Source organism: Scyliorhinus canicula, chromosome 11, assembly GCF_902713615.1.
Source record: "Scyliorhinus canicula chromosome 11, sScyCan1.1, whole genome shotgun sequence".
Lineage (NCBI taxonomy): Eukaryota > Metazoa > Chordata > Chondrichthyes > Carcharhiniformes > Scyliorhinidae > Scyliorhinus > Scyliorhinus canicula.
In genome coordinates this window covers 144,764,448-144,787,119 of record NC_052156.1, presented here as the reverse complement: position 1 = coordinate 144,787,119, position 22,672 = coordinate 144,764,448, and the positions used below count along the sequence as shown (strand labels likewise).

Below are 22,672 nucleotides of genomic sequence, written 5' to 3'. Positions count from 1 at the left end.
GAATTCTGCAGCCATTACCTTAGTTGTTTCTTCAGCCCTAAGCAATGCAGCCTCCCCTGGTGCTCCAGCTTCCATGGTGACCCCACAGTGACCTTTCTACTCCCCGACGAACTTTCAGCTGTTTTCACAGCCGTTTTTTTACTGAACCTCGACATATTCCTTCCCTGTGCTTTCTCCTGGCCTTCACCGCCTTCGCTGCCTCTAGGGCTGGGCGTCAATCCCCGACAATGCCGTTCCCGAACGGAGCCCTCCAACGCGCACCTGCCTCCCGCCCACCATCAACGGAAGTCAGCCGTCACCGCTTCTTCAATGGCCTTGGTGAGATCTTTTCACAGTTCCCTCTGCTGCTAGAATTCCGCTTTCATAAAGGCCCTCAAGTCAGCTTGAGGCCTTTAAGCTCGCCCTTCCCCCGCCTGCATGCTGGAAGAGGCTTTTGTCTTTGCTGCAGCTTCAGCCAAATTTTCACTGTTTCTGCGGGTCTGGTAACCAAGAAACATACCATTCCTGGGGGAAAAGTACTCCTCCAACATTCACCTACGCCTTTTCATCAAAATTCCACCCCGTATTGATTAAAAAAAGAGCTCTTTTCTGTAACCTTGGGCAAGAGCTGCCTTTTGTGTGACCACTTACTCCATGGTGCACCGTGATTCCATGACTCAAACTTTCTTTGCGAGATTAACAATGTGTATGATTCAACCAAATTAACTTTATTTAACAAGCAATAAAAGTTACCCTGCCAGACATGTCCTGGCAGCTTGTCTGAGTTCAAATTCCCATCAGGGTATTGATGGAGCTGGCTGCGGCTTGATTCAAAATGTGCAATTCTTAATTTAAAGTGTCTGATTTTGTTGGGCTTAAAATCAAGCTGCTATCCATTTTACAACAGGGTGTTCATTGGAGTTCAGAAGAATGCGAGGGGATCTTATAGAAACCTTTAAAATTCTCAGAGGACTAGACAGGGTAAATGCAGGAAGGATGTTTCCGATGGTCAGGGTGTCCAGAACCAGGGTTCAGTCGAACGATAACAGGGTAAACCTTTTTGGACTGAGATGAGAAGTTTCTTCACCCAGAGTGGTAAGCCTGTGAATTTGCTACAAGCTGTTGAGGCCAAAACATTGTGTGTTTTCAAGGAGTTAGATATAGTTCTTGGGGCTAAAGGGAATCAAAGGATATGGGGAAAGCAGGAACAGGTTACTGAGTTGGATGATCAGCCATGATCATATTGGATGGTAGAACAGACTCGAAGGGCTGAATGGCCTGCCCCTCCTATTTTCTTTGTTTTATGCCAATGACGTGGAGGGGAATCTCCAGGTGGTGGTCCCAGTTGTCTGCTGCCCTGCTCCTTCTGGTGGAACCAGTTTGGAAGGTGCTGTCTAAGGAGCCTTGTTCTTGCAGTGCATCTTGTAAATGGTACACACTGCTACCACGGTTTGTTCATGGTGGAGGGATTGAATGTTTGTGGAAGGGGTAACAATCAAACAGGTTCTCGGAGATGATTAAGGAGATTGGACAATGTTCAAAATTGTAAATGGTTTTGATACAATATCTTTATTCACTATCTGGTGGCAGTGGGGTCAGTAACCAGAGCTTATGGGTTTAAGGTCATTCGCAAAAGGACAGAAATCAAGTGAGAATATGTTTGCCAGCCAGTTATGCTCTGGAATGCAGTGCGTGAAAGTTTTGCGGAAACAGATTCAATAGCTTTGACAGAGTCATCGGACTCAAAACGTTTGCTCTTTTCTCTCCCTACACATGCTGCCAGACTTGCTGAGATTTTCCAGCATTTTCTCAGCCATTTCATTACCCTGCTTTTAGTTCTCCAATGGGAGTGTCGATGGTAAGGTCAGCATGTATTGGGCATCTCCAATTTGTCCTTGTTGGGAGTGGTGAACTGCCTTGTTGAACTGTTGCTGTTCACCTGTCATTACCACACTGCTGATAGGAAGGGAATTCCAGGATTTTGACCCAGGGACTGAAAAAAACGATGTAATTCCAAGATGGGATGGTGGGTGGTTTGGAGGGGAATATGCAGGTAGTGGTATTTCCATGCATTTGTTGCCCTTGTCCTAAGTGAGAGAAGTCAAGTTTGGAAGGTGCAGTTGAAGGAGCCTTGTTGAGTTTCTGCAGTGCATCTTGTAGATGGTTATACTGCTGTCACTGCGTCAGTGGTGGAGGGACTAGACTTCAAGATGGATGGGGAATTGATCATGCCTCGATTGTTGCAAGCTTCTTCATTGTTGTGGGAGCTGTACACATCCAGGCAAGTGAAGAGTATTCCATCACACTGCTGACTGCCTTGTAGATGGTGGCCAGGCTTTGGGTAGGTGAGTGCAGTCTAGCAGATTGGCTGGACTGATATTTGATGATGGGGACCACAGAGGTGATAGATAATACACTTTCCCCTGCAGATTAAAGAAAGCCGTGAACAGTTCAACCGGGTTTCTTGCATTCACATGCTGGGGTGACCATGGAGCCACTTTCTTAAGTAGTTGCTTAATTGTCCTCCACCATTCATAACACGATGCTGACTTTGATCAGACACTGCGTTGATTGTGGGATTGCTTATCACTATCTATAACATGCTGCTTCTGCTGTTCAGCACATATGTATTCCATCTTTCTCAGAACTTGTTTCCCTCTAATCAGGTTTCCACCCTAACCCAAGACTGCAGTTAGCAAAAGTCAAATGACATCCCTAATTGACTGTGATTATGTTAAACTACCCCATCTCAACATATCTTTGATACAGTTGACATTTTACCCTAACTTCTCTCAATTGTTATTTGGCTTGGCCATACTGTATATAGCTGGTTTAATTAATTTCTATCTTATTACAGCCAGAAAATCACCTGCAATGGCTTATTTTCTTACTCTGGCATTGCTATGTATGGGGTCCTCCAAGGACCTAATTTCCTTCTGGCAGTGAACCAGGATGTTCGTAACCTTGCTGTTATTTTTGACCAGGAGTGTTTCTTGCCCCACATCTGCACCATCACCAAGATCTATTTCCAACTTTGAAACATACCCGACTTCAAAATTACCTCAGCTGATCTGCTGCTGAAACCCTCATCCATGCTAAACTTGATTATTCCAACGTTCTCCTGGCCAGTCTGCATTCTGCAAGTTTTAGATCATTCAAAGCACTACTAACGGTAAAGTCGCCTTTGTCCCAGATGACCATAGGCTGCTTACCCCTTTGAGGAGGAGTGCTGACTGATGGTGATTTAGCCGAAAGATCACCACACCCCATACGAGGGGCGACACTGAGAAGACAGGCCTTCATAAATAACCTCAGCCGGTATGGGAGTTGAACCTACGCTGCTGGCTTATTCTGCATTACAAACCAGCTGTCTAGCCAAGTGAGCTAAACCGGCCATGGCAAAACACTACTGCCCATATCCTGACAGACACCAACTGCCACTCACCCATCACTCCTGTTCCAACTGACTTAAATTGGCACCAGATTGAGCAACACCTCCATATTAAAATTCTCATCCTTGTTTTCAAATCACTTCATACAAGACCTTCCCCATGGAGGTCTTGTGGCTCAGTGTTACATCAGTAAACCCACTCAATTTTAATAAATTGCGTTTTTTTATTTGAGTAGTAAGCTGTGCAGCTTAGCTACACAGCATGAAAGGAAGATATTGCCTCGTAATGATCCTCAGATGTAAAGGGAGAAGGCAAAAGGTTCACTTACGCTGCATTGATCAGAAGGGAAAATCTGGCTCCTTCAACATATTTTGATCTGTTTCTCTATTTATTATAACATTGCCAATTCCGTCCTTGGTCCATCCATAAAGGTGCCAACTCCCAGCTGTAATTATCTCAATGACCAGGAACCCTGTGGCTCCTCCCTCAGAGGCCCCATTTGAAACAGATTTATCAGAATATTCTATCCTGTACACACAATTTCAATTCTAATGACTCATTTTCTCAGATCTGCCAATCCCAAATTAATTTTTAAAAGTTTCAAACACGCCATGCAAGCAGTTACACAAAATTTTGGTTTGTACATTTTAAAAATCCTGCACTTTATACAAATGTAATTTTCTTCATTTGATGGCACACACAATTATTCCCAAACATGGAGCACAATTCATGGCTATCTAAATGAACCCCAACCTGTGGCACATTCCTGGCTCCTCACCTTCCCACTCAGGAGAGTGGAGCCAAGGAGGAGGAGGTGGTTCGGAAAGAAAATTGGAATTAATTTTTTTTTCTATACATGAAATTGGAAGATTTTCTTGAAGATGATGGGCTGGAGGGAGGGAAATATTCCACAAGAAACCTACACCAAAAAAAATACAAAAGGACAAGCTCCACACATTACAAAAGTTACACCTGTCACCAGGTCAGATGTGACATTTGTTTGGAGAGATTCCCCTTATCTTAAATCTGGTGAATCTCTCAAACAGCAAAAAAAACAACAAATTGACTCATTGGGAACATTTTCTTTCTGTCATGAGGTCGTGAAATTTGTAAAACAACATTGTAGAGGGTGCAGCCCAATAAATTGTACTCCATGCTGTCATTAGGCACGTTGTATAATAAAAGACAGTCTAGGGGAGCAGCACAGAACACATCAGAATATATTAACATAAATACAGGGAAAAATCACAATTCAAGAATTGTTTTTGGGAGGGGTTGTGGGAGACGGGCCAGGCAATTTCCACCAAAACATAATACTGGTCAGTGCCTCTTTCTGTCGTACAAGCAAAGAGATATGAGCACAGCTGTCTCCAAATACAGTTTATGGATAAGAGGTTGAACTCGCAATTCCAGGACTGCAAAAGTTGAATGAAGGTTTATGAATCTTATTTGTTGGAGATGGATGGAGCCATGTATGTCTGGAATCGATCATGAGCTCTTAGTTTGCTCAACAGGGTGAGTTCCATCGTGTCGACTGATTCGTACAGCCCGTTTTTCTGCCATATGTCCACCGTGTAGTCATTGGCCTGTTGAGAAAGGGGACAGACCTCATTGTGAGCAGGTGAGAAACAGCAAATAACCCCAGCTTGCAGCTAAACCCACAACTATATACTGTGCAGCAGCCATTCAGAGTCAGCACTGAAATAGTTCTGGCAAGGTGAGGTGAGAACTGGAGAAACTGCACTCAGCAGGGCAGCATTGAAAACACTGTACAGGGGCTCACCTGAGGCTCCAACGGTAGAAGTTATCACAGGTAGGTTCAATCCTCGACAAGAACCCAGCAAGTCAATGACTTTCAGCAGAGGAGAGAAAGCAGGTAAATCAAAAGTGACTGAAGCAACAAAAAAATCTACTTCAGACAAGGCGTGCCCCAAGGGGTCTAATGCATCCGTCTCAGATGATTGACAGGCAAACTCCTTGTTCATCTTTAAAAAGAGTGGAGTAAAATCTGAAACCGCACAAGCTCCAAAGTTCATAGAATCCTTAGCGCAGAAGGAGGCCATTCGGCCCATCGGGTCTGCACCAACCCTTGCAAAGAGCACCCTACCTGCCCTCCCCCCAACCTATCCCATAACCCAGTAACCGCACCTAACCTTTCTGTTTGGGCACTGGAGGGCATTTTATCATGGCCAATCCACCTAACCGGCATACCGTTGGACTGTGGGAGGAAACCGGAGGAAGCTCACACAGACACGTGGAGAAAGTGCACACTCCACACAGTTATTCATCTGAGGCCGATTGAACCTGGCACATGAGACAGCAGTGCTAACCACCGTGCCACCCTGTTCTCACTCGCCAACAGTGCAAAAGTACTCTCTCGGGGCTACCCCACAGATAGTACAGCCCTTCAGCGTCTGTTTGAATTATATGTTCAAAAGTCTGGTGTGGGTCTTGAACCCTCAACATTCTGATTCCATTGAGCCAAGGTGGCACTCAAATGGTCCCTCAAGGGAATCAATAAAATAACCTATCTTCTATGGAGTGATAACTAATACAGCCAATTATTGCCAGGACTCATTTAAAAAGTCACTCGTGGGAAATTCTCTTCTAACCGTTGTCAGGTCACAACATGTTTCTCTGTGTTTGTGTGGCAAGTCACTTCAGCTGGATCTGCACTCACATCTGCCTAGTTTATGGGATATGTTCTCAAGCTCTTTGGTTCTGTCTAATCCCATTACCCCTTGAAGAACACACTCACCAGCTGTAGTGTGGCCAACATATATCGACACACTTCGAACGCCTCCTTCCCAGCCACAATGCTCGCGAATGAACGCCTTTGTCTAATGCAGTCAAATGTATCCATAATTCTAACCCCATAATCGTGGATGTCAAAGGCATTTCGCTCATCCTGCAGGAGATCAGAAATATTTATGAACATGTTACAACTGGTCAGAATGTGCATAGGAAGGAGTTTAGAATAGAACCATTTGGCCCATCATGCATGTCCCGGCTCTTTGAAGGGGATGTTCAATTAGACCTATTCCCCTGCAATTTCTCCCTTTAAAAGTATTTAATCAATTTATTTTTGAACATTACTATTGAATTTGCTTCTGCCACCATCGCAGACAGTAAGTTCCAAATTGTAAACATCTCATCTGGCCCCTGGTTCTTTGACAATTATCTCAAGTCTGTGTTTTCTGGTTATATAGAACATACAGCACAGAAACAGACCTAACAGTTTATGTCGGCATTTATGTTGCACTCAGGCTTCCACCCATCCTTCCTGTTCAAACCCAATGAGTGTAATCTTATTTCCTGCTCCCTCATATGGATAATAATAATAATCACTTACTGTCACAAGTAGGCTTCAATGAAGTTACTGTGAAAAGCCCCTAGTCGCCACATTCCGGCACCTGTTCGGGAGGCCGGTACGGGAATTGAACCCGCGCTGCTGGCGTTGTTCTGCATTACAAGCCAGCTGTTTAGCCCACTGTGCTAAACCAGCCCCTACCTAGTCCTTAAATGCATCTATATTCTTCACTTAATTACTCCCTGCGGTACAAAGTTCCACAATCTCACCGCTCTAGTTAAAAACATTGCTTCTGAATTCCCCAGTTGATTTTCCTGGGTGACTACTTATGCTGATGGCCTCTAGTTTTGCTCTTCCACACAAGAGAAAACATTCTTTCTGTATTCATTTGACCAAACTCTTTTATATTTTAAAGGCTTCTATAGGTTACCCCTCAGTCTTCTCTTTTCAAGAGACGAATCATCCTATCCCGATGGGTATAACCTCGCAGTGCTGGTACCATCCGTGTAAATCATCTCTGCTTCCTCTCCAGTGGGTATATATCCTTTTCTTTAATATGCCAACTTGAACTGTTCAAAATTCAATACTAGTAAGCATAACTTCTCTACTCCAATTCTATGCCTCCAGAAATAAAACCCAACGCTTGTGTTACGTTTGTCCTCCTCTTGTTTTTGAACAAAATTATCCCTGCAATATTTAGGTCCTAGTTTTGATCTTTCAGTTGCCATGTCTCAGTAATTCCTACTGTATATTGCCTACAGTTTCCCTGTTTTGTTATGGACAACGAGTACTGTTTGTTGTACAGACAGTTAAAAATGGGTTACTCGCAGTTTATTTTTTAACCACCTTTCAACACTTTTGTTCTAAAAGTCTTTAATTCCTCGTCATTATGGCCTCCTTTAATTTATTTTAAAATTTAAAGTACCCAATTAATTTTTTCCAATTAAGGGGCAATTTAGTGTGGCCAATCCACCTACCCGGCACATCTTTGGGTTGTGGGGGGGCGAAACCCACGCAAACACGGGGAGAATGTGCAAACTCCACACAGACAGTGACCCAGAGCCGGGATCGAACCTGGGACCTCAGCGCCTTGAGGCTGCAGTGCTAACCCACTGCGCCACCGTGCTGCCCTGGCCTCCGAGAATCTCCTTTCCTGTTTCCACTATATCAAGTTCAATTTCATTTCTTGTACATACCCTCCACTCAAAACCCCCACCTACAGTCTTACTAGTTGCTGACCCTCCAGCCTGCCCTTTGAAGAACAATCACAATGGAAAAGAGAACAAGGTTTCAGAGAGGAAAACCTGCAGCAAATGAAAATCTGGGGGGGCGGTGGGGGAAGCTGAAAATGCTGTAAACACTCAGCAGCAGACTGAATGTATTTTCAGTCTGGTCCATCAGAAATGCTAAGCATTCTTCCATCACCACAACACCCCAGAACATTGCTCCCTACATTATACCCAATTAAATCACTCTTACCTGTTCCTCCAGTCTTGGACCAATCTTCTCCTCCCAGTCCCTCACACGGAGGGAGAGCGCGGTCTCCTGGGCATACTGCTGCGAGTTAGCAATAAACAGCTCCTGGAATACAGGAATGTGTCAATCTGAAACAGTTTAATCCATCAACCAATGCACTAGGTAGAACTGCCATGATTTCAAGATTAGTGAACACTAGCCTCATGTATATCTTTTATTTAGACTACACAAATTAATTGGAACAGCAAAAGCAACTTGTACCCCATAAAACACTGTGCCCTCTATAGGAAGTACATAGTGGGTGTATATTACCCCATTATTCCCAATGGCGCTGTCCTTACACATTAGTTAGCCGATTAACATTTTACATCCAATAACACTATCCTTGAATATTGGTGAGCAGTATATCACCACTATAACACTGCTCTTGTACATTTAAAGAAGGTGCCCCTTTACTCTAAATCACTATAACACTGCTCTTGTACATTACAGTAAGGGCTACATTACCCCTGCTATGAGTATTTTAACTACCCTCTGAAGTGGGCAAGAAAGTCTCTCAATTATATCAAACTGATACAATGAATTTCAGTTCAGGGGAAGGTCTACCATCACATTGGCAATAAGTGCCAGCCTTGTCAGTGTCGTTCTCATTCCTAAAATTAATTGCAAAATGTTTAGGTACTGGATCTATTCTGTGCATCGCTACAGGAATCCATGCTGTGCTGAAAATTGCACCCTGTGCAGCTCAAGTCCCTCAGAATTATAGGTCAAGGCTTCCTAGATTAGAACTATTGGCTAATTTAACACGTGATCATATAACATGTATTAGTGCAGAACTCTGAAACGGACTGCCCTCCAAACATTTGCACTAATTTTAACAGAGATTTTAAATATAGCTGAATATTTTAGTTTAAATATAGCTGAATTGTTTCCTGTACAGTGACAGGATAAAAAGGATGCTGAAATAAGACACACATTTAATTAACAGCAGCTTTACATACCACATTCCTTCTAACAAGCTCCTCATAACTCACGCTTCCAGATGCCCCAAGAGGTTCTGCAATTACAGATGAAAAATTGAATTACTAACAGGGATCTGCAGTTACGGAGGGTTTACCCAGAGCTAGAGGAGGGGTGGGGTATTAATCAGGGTTACAGGGGTGAGATTCATCCATAGTTAGAGGAAGAGATGGGGATTACCCATCGTTGGAGGAAGGAGTATTACCCAGATTGAAGGGTCTGTGGATGTCCTGAGCTGCATCAGCTTCTAGATCCAAATTAATGTCATAATCATCTAAAATAAAATAAACACAGATCACAAACATTTTCCAGCTACTCACAATGTTTTAATCAGTAATGTCAATTTAATTTGTCAGAGGATGCAAACTCAATTTTCATTCTCAAGAGGTTCCGAATTGATCTCAAGTCGCGAAAGGCAGGTTCATGAACCTGACCCAGACCAGAGAACCATTACCATTAATTCCATAAGCATCAGTGTCTTTTTGAATAGGTATATCTCAATGCTGTTAGAAGGGGATAGGAAGGATGGACCAGATGGTCTTTACCCATCTGTCATTGTTCCTATGTTCCCAGAGCAATGGGACTGTGACTGTGAGCAGGAACATTGCTCACTTTCTCCCAGTACCCAAAAGCCAATCTGCCAGAACTGCTGTGTCGCAAATAAGATCAGGTGAGTCATCATATATGCCAGAAATCTTTCCTGGATTATTTGAGTGTGGGTATTTCAGTGCTACATGAGAAGCCACTCCTGAATGATTAAAATATGCGTATCTCAGTGATGGACGCAACATGACTAATCCAAATAACCAGCAACATCTTTAAAGGACTGCAGCGGCTCAAGAAGGCACCACCTTCTGAAGGGCAACTAAGGATGGGTAATAAATGCTGGCCTAACCAGCGACGTCTACATCCCAGAAATTAATTTAGAAAAAGGGAAGTCTCGGGCGCTGGACACCTAGTTGTCAGAGATGCTGCAATAGAATTGTGGCCATTTACAGTCTGAATTCATCAGGGATTTAATTTCTCACTCCCATTTTCTTTTCATACTACTTGTAATATGGTAGCACAGTGGTTAGCACTGTTGCTTCAGTGTCAGGTACCCAGGTTCGACTCCCAGCTTGGGTAACTGTCTGTGCGGAGTTTGCACATTCTCCCCATGTCTGCGTCGGTTTCCTTCAGGTGCTCCGATTTCCTCCCACAAGTCCCGAAAGGCATGCTCGTTAGGTGAATTGGACATTCTGAATTCTCCCTCTGTGTACCCGAACAGGCGCTGGAATGTGGCAACTAAGGGAATTTTTACAGTAACTTCATTGCAGTGTTAATGTAAGCCTACTTGTGATACTAATAAAGATTATTAATTAATGAAAAATCCCGTAGTTAATTAAGGAAGAATCCCATTCATTCTATTTAGGGCGCTCACTACCACCAACTAGTGCTAACTATCAGTAACCAGAGTATGTTTCTGACTTGTACCTTCTTCCCACACTCCAATTAATTTGTGTTTAGAATTCCAGCAAGTCACTTATTTGCCCCCCAATCCTGGCAGAATATTGATGCTCCGTTTCTGCCGCCTTTCTGGGGCCGAGTGGGGGAGGAAATTAATCCCACCTCCTACACAAATAAAATGATGCAAAAAAGACAAATGGCAAACATCAAAGTATGCGATGGTTGATCTGAAGTCCCATGAGTGAGCTGAGTGTCACTAGCGGAATATTAAGAAGAATTTGTGCAGTGAGTGGGAGGATTTACCTGCAAGATAATTAGGCTGAACAGGACCGGCAGGTGTTGTTCTGGGCACCACCCTGACACAGTAACTGATCACAGTCTCACTCACACAAATATAGCTGACGCTAGTCATAAGGGACCACACGAGGAGAAGTGTAATCTATTCCTGCTCATATTCTTGTACTTATTAAACACAGGACAGCCATTGTTGAAATGTTTTCAGTATTAGCACTTTCAATGTATTAATGTTTGCAGCAGAGTCCTGCTGTGAAAGGATATCAGATGGAGCACATTTGACACCCTCCCCCCCTTCATTATACAGAGCAGATTGTTTTATCCCATCATTTTTTAGGCAGCACGGTAGCATTGTGGATAGCACAATCGTTTCACAGCTCCAGGGTCCCAGGTTCGATTCCGGTTTGGGTCACTGTCTGTGCGGAGTCTGCACATCCTCCCCATGTGTGCGTGGGTTTCCTCCGGGTGCTCCGGTTTCCTCCCACAGTCCAAAGAAGGTTAGGTGGATTGGCCATGATAAATTGCCCTTAGTGTCCAAAATTGCCCTTACTGTTGGGTGGGGTTACTGCGTTATGGGGATAGGGTGGAGGTGTTGACCGTGGGTAGGGTGCTCTTTCCAAGAGCCGGTGCAGACTCGATGGGCCGAATGGCCTTCTTCTGCACTGTAAATTCTATGATAATCTATGCACTATGATACTGAGACAAAGGTATATTACCCCTTTATTCTGGATAGGAGTTCAGATGTTCAGTCCAGGAGTATATTCATCCTTTACAGGAGGAGTGCTTATGTAACTTGGACTGATTGCTGTTTGGATGCCAAAGGATCTAGATAATATTGCCCAAGACAAACTGTTTCAGCTCAACCAGAATAATAAAGACTTGGCCTTCGCTTGGAAGAGTAAGTTCCAAGCAATTTTATGGGAACAATATTTCAGGGAATGCAGTTAAACTGTTGATTACATTGGAAGGCAGCAAATGTAAATCCACAACACAAGAAAGGAAGGAAAGAGAGACAAAAGTCTAAGATCAGTAGTAGTGAAACGCTAGAAATGTTATAATGGTCCAAGTTGGTGTTACAACTGGACAGGAAGATTCCAGAATGGAACCCTGGCTCAAAAGACCAGGGGCGCGAATCTCTGCTCTGACAGCAGAGTGTTGGCACCGGCGGCAAAACGGGAGTGTTTCACTCCACAGTTGGCACCCATCCGGGATCCCATTCTGCGCAGTACAAGGGGAGCAGGGGCTCTAGCAGGGGCGCGGCAGGAGGCGCCACGCGATCGACGCGGCGCTGCGTCGCACATAAGGCAACACGAGCGCACAGGCTGCCGATGAAGCAACATGGCGCCATGCCGTGCAGCGCCCCGGTTCAGCGACCACGACCTGGAGACGCTCCTGGACGCCCTAGAGGAGAGGAGGGGGCGTCCGTATCCTGGACCCGGCCAGAGGGTCCCACCCAACGTAGCCCGGCGTCTGTAGAGGGAGGTGGGCGCAGCCGTCAGTGCCATTGCGTTGACACCCAGGACTGGCGAACAGTGTCGCAAAAAGCTCAATGACCTACTGAGGGCAGCCAGGGTGAGTACCCAGCAATGTGCCCATGGCACCAACCCCCTACCCCCACGTGTGACACCCACCCCCTCCAAAGACGGTACAACCACAGCCGTGATCCGCATGGCTGCAGCCACCCATGCAAGCCGCGTTGGCCTTGTGCCCTGTGCACCCATGCCAACATAGATCCAACCACCTGCATCGGACTGCCTAACAATGCTGTCATTTCCACCCCCCCCCAGGAGAAGAGCTCCCATAACCAACGACAACAACGTGCCTAAACTGAAGGGGGTGAACCTGACTTGCGGACCTCAACGTGCACGAGCAGAGGGCACTGGACATAGCTGGTGCACCCAAGGATGGGGAGATTGTCCATGCCGAGATCGGGGGCGCGCCACAAAGTGAGATTGCCCCTCTGCCTGGCCACTCTCCCCTCGGCCCGCACCCCTCGGCCCACACCGCGACCCATGCCCCCCTCCACATGCCTAACCATGATGGTGTATTGTGTGGCGCATAGCCATGCGGTGACCGACCCGGAGCACCTGGTAGACACCGCCCGCATCCAGCGCCTGGACGGCCAGCCGACGCAAATCAACCAGGTGCATCAGGCTTACAGTGCCCCCGGCCTGCGCCAGGACGACCAGTCCACAGGGACTCCAGTAGCGATGAGGAGGGCAGCTCCAACAACAGCCCTCCGGCCCAGTCCAGTGACGACACGACGACCCAGGACACCAGCACACAGGGGACAGACGGACACAACACGACGACAGAGGACACAAGCACACAGACATGAAAGAACACAACACGACACCACCATGGAGGGGACGGACATGGCACCCCAGGGGACCCCCGATCGCAGGTCTGATGAAGACACAGCTGTACCCTGCACCCACCGCCACTGCAGATACTCTCACCTTGGTTGGCCATTTTAGTTGTGAGGCTTCTGAGACACTAACTGGTGCGCACCACACAGCCGCTCTGGTACAACAGGTGGAGGGAGGAACAGCCGAGGGGCCGAACGGTCATAGGGCAGCCCAGCCCCGGCAAACACCCACCCACACATACACCCGATGCAGTCAGGAACCCAGGAGCTTGAGAATGTGACGACCGGTTTCCAGCACCTGCAGACGTGCATCCGCGTTCAGGAGCAGGAAATGGTGCCGGCCATGACTGCCACACAGGCCAACACCGCACGGGTGGCGTTCGCGGTGGAGACAATGGTGGCAACGGTGTCGGGCACGGGACTGAGTTTGCAGGGCCTGGGGCTATCTGTGCACGATGCCTCCGCGGCACAGGACAGGGCTGCCGTCTCACAGACAGCCATGAGCCAGAGCCAGCTGAACATTGCAGAGGCGCTCAACAACCTGGCGCGGTCTCAGCAGGCCATGGCCCAGTCCCAGCAGGCCATCGCTGAGAGGATCAGCGTCATTGCCCGGGTGATGGACGGCGTTGAACAGAGCCAGACAGTGATGGCGAACTTCCGGAGTTCCATGGCTGCAAACGTCCAGACCCTAGTTGATACCAGCGCGGGCCTCCAGAACTGGCAGTGCTACGTGATGGTGGTGCCCCGGGTGCTGGGGCACCCCTGTCCCATGGAGAGCCCCGGGGGCCACCGGGCAACCCAAGGGAGGATGAGGCGCTGGGGCCCGTTCCGGCTCCCCCTGCAGGGGGGAGTGCCGGAACCCCGCACCACCTCGGACTCTCTCTCCTTCGCCCCCCCCCCCCCCCCCCCCCCCCCCCGGTGGGCAGCGGGCAGTACAGGGTGGCACCACGCTATCCCAATTGCCCGAGGTGCAGCCTGACCCATCCAGGCCGCGCTGCCCCAGGAAACGGTCGCCAAAGGGCACCCTAGTTAGAGGGCAGTAATCACAGGAGTCCACCTCCAGTTCTGCTTTACCGTCTGGGGGAACACCGAGACGTAGCCATAGGGCCCGTAAGGCCAGAAAAAAGGTGATGAGTAAGTTGGCACGGATGCAGGGCACAGAATAGTTAAATGGGCTAGGGCACATGTACAGGATATCTGTTATTAAACGCATTCCACACCTATGTGAGCTGCCTCTGTACTCTGTTCCGATGCGTGCGGGCGGGGACTGTGTGCCAGTGTGTGTGAGGGGTGCTGTGATAGAAGTTGAGCTCCGGTGCATGTGCCCCGAGACCTGTCAGCCGTCCCCCCTACCAGGGCCACCATCTGATGGCACTGCCCTCACCGGAGGGGCTGCCGTGTGTGCCGCCCTGGATCTACCTGCTGGTGGGGGCGGGTCTGGCACACGTCAGGAAGGCCAGGCTGCCTGCGCCGCGACAGCGAATGGGTGGGGTGGACAGTCGGGTGTTCGCCGTCATGGGGTCTGCCCGTTAGATCCGCCCTGCCATGGTGGGCCGTGGACGCCTGCAGCCTTTGTCGCCCCCACCGCTCCTTCCCCACCCTCACCCCCGGATGTGTAGGATCACCCCCCACCTCCACATGTGTGGGGGCCCCCTCCTGGGCTCCACACCCCCATCAACAACCCCACCACCCCCACACTTCGGCCCATCCGGCCTGGAGAATCCCAGCTCCATCAGCGAATCGCCGCTATGCCCATTTTCGGCGATTCTCCGTGCGGCCAGGCGCTCGTTTTGGCACAAGAAAAATAATTTCTTGAACATGAAAAAGTGAATTACTCCCCCATTAACTCAATAACTGCACACAGATTTTAGGATTAACATGGATTACAAAGAGTATTTTAAACCACAACGGTCTCATTAACACACAATCCATTTTAAGCAGACCAGATGACTGCAGTAAGACTCACACCTCCCTGAACCAAAGGGAATGTCTGTGGATTTCTATTTAAAATCCCCTCAGATGATCTTTATACCGTGAACCACCTTATATAGAACATAGAACAGTACAGCACAGAACAGGCCCTTCGGCCCTCAATGTTGTGCCGAGCCATGATCACCCTACTCAAACCCACGTATCCACCCTATACCCGTAACCCAACCCCCCCCCTTAACCTTACTTTTTTAGGACACTACGGGCAATTTAGCATGGCCAATCCACCTAACCTGCACATCTTTGGACTGTGGGAGGAAACCGGAGCACCCGGAGGAAACCCACGCACACACGGGGAGGACGTGCAGACTCCGCACAGACAGTGACCCAGCCGGGAATCGAACCTGGGACCCTGGAGCTGTGAAGCATTTATGCTAACCTTGTCTCACTGAACACTGGCTTCCACAGCAATGATTTAAATTGCACTTTCGAAAGTTACACTTTCAAAGTGTTTTCCCTCTGCTGCTTAACATCTCTCCCTTCAGGTTTCCTCTGACTTAAAGACATTTACTCAAGGCGACATGGTGGCACAGTGGTTAGCATTGCTGCCTCACAGCGCCGAGGACCCAAGTTCGATCCTGGCTCTGGGCCACTGTGTGTAGAATTTGGGCATTCTCCCCATGTCTGCGTGGGTCTCACCTCCCACAACCCAAAGATGTGCAGGGTAGGTGGATTGGCCACGCTAAATTGCCCCTTAATTGGAAAAAAAAATTGGTTACTCTAAATTTAAAAATAAAATAAAATAAACTTTTTTTATTTGTGTGTTTTTAAAAAAATATAGAGTACCCAATTTCATTTCCCCATTGAGGGGCAATTTAACGTGGCCAATCCACCTAAACTGCACATCTTTGGGTTGAGGGGGTGAAACCCACTCAGATACGGGGATTATGTGAAAACTCCACACAGACAGGGAACCGGGGCCGGGATCGAACCCAGGTCCCGTTCAGCTACCGATTTCCACAATTATTTCAAATTATATCTCCCAAACTGTAGTAATTTCTCACAAACCTCAGCACTACTGCAGATATCTTTCAGCTTCTCACAATCCAATGACTTTTCACCTCTCTTGTAATTTTACTGAACAGTAAACGGTTCCCATTCCCCGTTTCCTCTGTTCCATTAACTCCAGACTTCTTGGAAACTTCTCTTCATTTCTGTAGTTTCCTTAACAGCTGGACTTTAGGTTACCAGCATCTGTTTTCATAACCATTACTCTATAGTATGACGTTTCTTCCAGCAAGGCTGAGAGATGTTGCCTCTTTAGCCTTCTAAAACAAACTGCTTCTAGCACATCTGTGATAGTTGCCTTCTCTCTCATTATCTATCTCTAACTGCAATCAAATTAGCTAAACTAAAACTTAGTTTCACCTCAAAGCTCCAAGTGTTAAGCAACCATTCCTGGTTTATTCAATCTGCATGCCATAGCCCTCTCTATGCACAATAGAAAAACAGTTGGAATTGAAACAATCCCTCACACATTTAAACACTTTTGTCCAGCATGAATTTAACTATAGGTTTTACCCTTCCAGGTATAAAAACATTAAATTAAACCCACTTAAAACTATACCTTATTTCTAATGTTTACCACTAGCCACTTAAAATACCTTTGTTTTCTTAACATTATAAACAATGTCATAACGGGACACTTAGAAAACAGTGGTAGGATTGGGCACAGTAAACATGGATTTATGAAACAGGAATAATGTCTGACAAACCTGCTGGGAGATCTTGGAGGATGTACCTCCTTGCAGAATAGATAAGGGGAAACCAGTGGATGGGTGTACTTGGATTTTCAGAAGGCATTTTGATAAGGTCCCACCCAAAATTAAAACACATGGGAATGGGGGTAATATTCTGGCATGGATTCAGAACTGGTTAACAAACAGAAAACAGATGGGTCATTCTCAGGTTGGCAGGCTAAGACTAGTGGGGTACTGCAGGATCAGTGCTCAGGCCCAAGCTATTCAGAATCTATATAATTCATTTGAATGTGGGGACCAAATGTAATATTTTCACGTTTGCTGATGTTATAAAACTAGGTGGAAATGTAAGTTGTGAGGAAGATGCAAAGAGGCTTCACAGAGATTTAGTCAGGCGTAGTGAATGGGCAAGAACATGACAGATAGAATACAATGTGGAAGAAATATTCTACATTTTGTTTTTTTCCTAAATGGTGAGAGATTGGAAGGGTTGATCTCCAAAGGGACTTGTGTTCCCTTGCCCATGTGACACTGAAATCTAGCAGGTACAGCAAGCAATTAGGAAGGTAAATGGAATTTTGGGCCTTTGTTGCAAAAGAATTGAGTGCAGGAGTAAAGAAGTCTTGCTGAAATTGTTCAGGGCCTTGGTGAGACTACACATGGAGTAGTGTGTACAATTTTGGTCTCTTTATCCAAGGAAGGATACAAGTGCAACAAAGATTCACCAGTGTCACCCCTGGAATGGCGGAAATGTCCAACGGAGGAGAATAGAGGACACTGGGCCTGTGTTCTCTAGAGTTTAGAAGAATGAGGGGTGATCTCATTGAAGCATATAAAATTCTTACAGGGCTCGACAGGGAAGGATGTTTTCCCTGGTCGGGGGCTGGCAGGGTTTCTAAAACCAGGGGGCACAGTCTCGGAGTAAGAGGTAAGCCATTTAGGATGAATACAGAGGAAGATGAATCTTTGAAATTCTCTACCCAGCGGGCTGTGGAAGCTCAGTCATCGAGTATGTCTTAGAGATCCATATATTTCTAGATATTAAACATATCAAGGGATATGGGGATAGTGCGAGTAAATGGCGTTGAGGTAGACGATCAGACATGATCTCGTCGAATGACAGAGCAGGCTCGAGGGGCCAAATGGCCTACTCCTATTTCCTATGTTCCTAGAACAGTCTTGCTTGGAAGAAGACGAAAGCAATTGGTCAGTTGATCCTTTAAAGGGGTCATCAACCTGAAACGTTAACTCTGTTTCTCTCCACTGATGCCTCCCGACTCACTAAGTATTTCCAACATTTTCTGTTTTCATGTGGTAAATGGTGTACACCTGTGGCAGTGGATTGGGCTCATCATCCTGGCATACATACCATTATCCATCATTCAGTCAAACTACTGAAACCCACCAATACAGGCTGGTCGCGCGGGGGGGGGGGGGGGGGGGGGGGGGGGCAGCTGATGGTCCGCTGACAGGGGCTTCTGCAAACCCACGCACACACGGGGAGGACGTGCAGACTCTGCACAGACAGTGACCCAGCCGGGAATCGAACCTGGGACCCTGGAGCTGTGAAGCATTTATGCTAACCACCATGCTACCGTGCTGCCCTGCAGGAGGGTATCCATCTCTGGGGGCTGAAATATATGGCAAGTGTAAAATTTATGTTCTTTCATTACCCTCTACTCCATCGTTATCCAGATGGTCTTCAGCTCTCTCTTCCAAGTCATTTACTTCTTCTTCCATGTTTCCCGCTTCTATCTCTAACTCCTCTATTTCCTGCCCACGCAGAGCAATCTGCAGAGGAAAGACTTCATTAGCATAATCATATACACGAACAGCAGGAGCTCTGACACAAACCAGAATACATCAACGAACACAACACTTGAATCAGACTCTATATTAATCAACTCTCCTTCAAACCTGGTGTACCAGCCATTTCAATTGGCCATTTTGTATACCACAAAATCATACTGTTGACCTCTCCATCTCAGATTGGTGAGTAAAGCCCACGTTTCACCTCTCTGTCATGTGTTACAACATTTCTGTACTCCTGTGCCCCAAGGCAACCATTTTCCCAACCCCCCGCCAACCTGCATGCATACAGGCGCCGCAACATATGCACACAACCCCAGCACCCACACCCTCAACCACACTTACACTAATTTGATCTGTCACCTCTTCCATCACACAGCAAGAATTCATTATTCCTCATGCTCCACTAGAAATAGAATTTGAATCACAGAGCTATCTTCCAAATGCACCTATCCACTCCTATTCTGTACTTTCCCAATCCCTATCCAATACCCCATTAAACGGACGTAACTCCCAGTGCGGAGGACCAGGGTTCGATGCCGGCCACGGTCCGTTTGTGCACCGTCTGTTTCTACATTCTCCCCATGTCTGCGTGGACCCCACAACCCAAAGATGTGCAGGTTAGGTGGATTGACCATGTTAAATTGCCCTTTAATTGGAAAAGATAATTGGGTACTTCAAAAAAATTTTTTTAATGGGTGTAACTTTACAGAAAAATTATTAATCTCTTCCTCAATAGCTCCTCGAGGTGTATAATAACCCCCTATGAAAACCGAACTTCCCTCTTCATTCTCCTCATTGTAATCCAATTACTAATTCACTGATCTGTGGGGATGATCTTTCTCAAACATTGCCAGAAATATTCACTGGGTAATGATCAGGAGCAGCAGCCCTGGCTGTTTTATCTGTTTACCCAGGTTTGCATCAGATTGCAGTACCCTGCTGCCACCTGAGAACAGATAATTTAACTCAGACTTGGCTAGATGGCTCACTCCCACTGATCCAGGCAGAAATCCTGAAGTTAATATTTCTCAATTTGTGCAGATTGATTTTTGATTTAAATTGATCTGCAGACTGTCCGAGTTTCCCCATAATCTGCTGGCCTTTCCCTCCCTAATTTGTGGCTCTAGTCAAAAACTCACCATCCTTTGCTGTTGTTTCCTCTGTGCTCCAAGTCTCTCCTTCATGTGCTGCCAGTACAGAACTTCCATATCTGCAAAGGAAAGAGGCCATCTTAAACGTCAGTCAGCAGCATACAAACAAGCCAAACTCACAAAATGGCAACGCTCAAGAAAATCAGTTGTTTACTTGGTGAGGCTCCTCCTCGCTACCAGCCACTCTGCTTAGAGACCTATCCTGCCAGGAGCACCTGACAGTGGAGGAGGGAGTAATGGAGGGGTGGGGGAAAAGAGGGTAAAGGAGGCCACCTTCTTAAACCCCTCTGCATGTCCCCCCAATCCTCATCTCCAACTGCAAATGTGGGGAGCTCATGGATTTCTTTGTCACAAAGATTAAACCCATTGCTTAACTTCCTCTGCTACTTCCTACTCACCTTAGAGTTCACCACACTCGGCTTCCTCTAACGATACCCCAAAATATGCATTTCTCTCTAATTTCCCACCCACATTCCATCCTGACTCAAGACCCAACTCCGCCTCCCTCAACCCTGTTCCAACCAAACTACTGACCTCCCAACTTCCCTTTCTGGCTTCCAGGTTAGGCGATATTATTATAGGTCCCTCTCCGAGAGTACTGTCTCCACTCCCCCTTCAAATCGTCATCACTCTTCTCAAAAACTCATCCTTGTTTCGCAATGCACAGTCAATTAATTTAAGTGTGCAGGTCCCTTAAACGGTCGCACGTCTGGTATTTTAAAGTGGACAGCCTGTGCGTGGGAACATTTGGGTTGCTGCAAGACCTAAAGACACATTGCCCTTGGCCCTCCTGCTCTTGCAGATACCACCCAGTCGCTAACCTCCCTTTCCTCGCCAATGTCCATGAGCATGTCCATATCATAGCTATTTCCTCCAGAATTCTATGTTTGAATCCCTCCAATTTAGTTTACACCCATATCACAGCAGTGAAACAGCCCTTACCAAAGTCACAAATGGGACTGTGGTAAATTATGCTTTCTCATCATTCTCAAATCGGTCTTATTGAGATGGTTGGCCACACCATCCCCTGCCATCACCCACCAGTCACCATTCTCAATCATAGCCAGATAAATCTCATGCAATGGTTTCTCTTTCCACTGTCACGCGATTACATCTGAAGTTCCCCAAGGATCTATGCATTTCCCTCTAGCCCTTCTTATCTACGTGCCACTCCTCAATCACATCATCCAAAAACAAATCTCAAACTCCATTGTAGGCGGATGACAATTAACTCCATCTCACAACAATCTCTCAATTCCTCCACTGTCTCGGAGCTGGCACACTGCTTGGCCCAAGATCCAATTCCCGTACCAGCCTCCCCGAACAGGCGCCGGAATGTGGCGACTTGGGGCTTTTCACAGTAAATTCATTTGAAGCCTACTTGTGACAATAAGCGACTTTCATTTCATTGGAGCAGAAATTTTCTCTACTTAAAGCCATCGTCTCTTGTCCTCTACATGAATGCTATTCCTGAGTCACTGATTCTACCTTTTCCTAGTCAATGTCTCAGGCTGAATCAGGCTGTTGTATCCCATGGAAGGATACAGAGCAGGTGACTGTTGGAGGAATAAGTAATCGGAAGAGGAAATAATTTCCTTAGTGAAAGATTAGGACTGGTCAGGATATGGGCAATACGCACACTGCAATGAATTCACTCCAGATCTTATATCTTGTAAATCAGAAAAACCTTTTAAATGGACCCCTTGATGAAAGAATGCAGGCTGATTTCAGATGCCCTGCACTGCCTCTCACCTGCAAATGTTGGGCCTCTTCTCCTGTTCTTCGCCTCACTCCATCCACCATAATCTGGGGAGAGGAAAACAAAAGAGTTTGAGAGGTGGAGTCAGACAGAGAGGATGTAGAGCAGTGTTTTTCTAACTTTTGTCCCTCAGGACACACTTGCCAACTGGCCAACCTTCAAGACTCACGCCGGCTGACCTTCCGGACCCATGCCGCGTTTGCTAACCCAGTATATCCTGACTCAAGGCAGTGTTTGAGACACTAAAAGTTTCTTGTTCAAGGCAAGGGAGGGAAAGTAAATTCATCTAGTTTTCCTGTACTTAATCACTATCCAGTCGCCCCTGGTACATTGAATTTATGTCAACATTGAGTGAGGACAGGATCGTATATGCTTGTGATGTTTTCCCGTCTATAAAAGTTCACTGTCCGGGGTCACATATGATGGATAGTTACTCATGGGAGAGACTGGAGAGCCGCCAACAATTGTGAACCTGAATCAATCGTTGGACACTGTCTCGAGAAAACAAAGAAGTGAAGGAAGAAGACCGAGGAGAGGAGAACAGATAAGAATGCTGACAACACTAAAACTGGCCCAGACAATTGACAAACTAACTGTTCTGGTGGTCATTAATTAGACAAAATGGACATTGAAAACGGTTTTCTCAGATATTCATTATTTTCTCAGATATTCAATTGTGGCACTGCGGTGTGCTCGCGTCTCCCCAACCAGAAGACATTGCAATCATTTTGTGGAGACTGTTGTCTCCAATAACATTGCTCTTGCTGCAATGGCAGCTGATTCCCTATACGCATGCACGGGGCCCATGTCCAGAATGATGGAAGGGCAGATGGAGCAAACTCCTGGGCCGCAGCTTTGGCCATGAGAAGTAGAGGAATCCTCCCAACGGTTCACGGACAAGGTTTTCGAAGCGGAGCTGCCGCTGGGCAAGGGTTGGTGGTGGTGGGTTGGGCGGGAACTGCGAGGCTTACATGAA

At 46.7% G+C, this 22,672-nt stretch overlaps 1 protein-coding gene across 3 annotated transcripts in view; it reads right to left on the bottom strand.

The window, feature by feature from the left end:
* Window positions 1-3,574: 3,574 nt before the first annotated feature.
* Window positions 3,575-22,672, bottom strand: part of ncaph2 (non-SMC condensin II complex, subunit H2) — a 48,416-nt gene continuing 29,318 nt past the window's right edge. For all 3 annotated transcript variants that reach the window (XM_038811647.1, XM_038811649.1, XM_038811648.1), the window contains 8 exons: window positions 21,690-21,743; window positions 19,926-19,996; window positions 18,648-18,765; window positions 9,383-9,451; window positions 9,159-9,214; window positions 8,161-8,262; window positions 6,130-6,279; window positions 3,575-4,957 (listed from right to left, as the gene is read on the bottom strand). In XM_038811647.1, coding sequence (XP_038667575.1) covers window positions 4,817-4,957; window positions 6,130-6,279; window positions 8,161-8,262; window positions 9,159-9,214; window positions 9,383-9,451; window positions 18,648-18,765; window positions 19,926-19,996; window positions 21,690-21,743 — 761 coding nt within the window. In that variant the 3' untranslated portion in view covers window positions 3,575-4,816. The remainder of the gene's footprint in view (window positions 4,958-6,129; window positions 6,280-8,160; window positions 8,263-9,158; window positions 9,215-9,382; window positions 9,452-18,647; window positions 18,766-19,925; window positions 19,997-21,689; window positions 21,744-22,672) is intronic.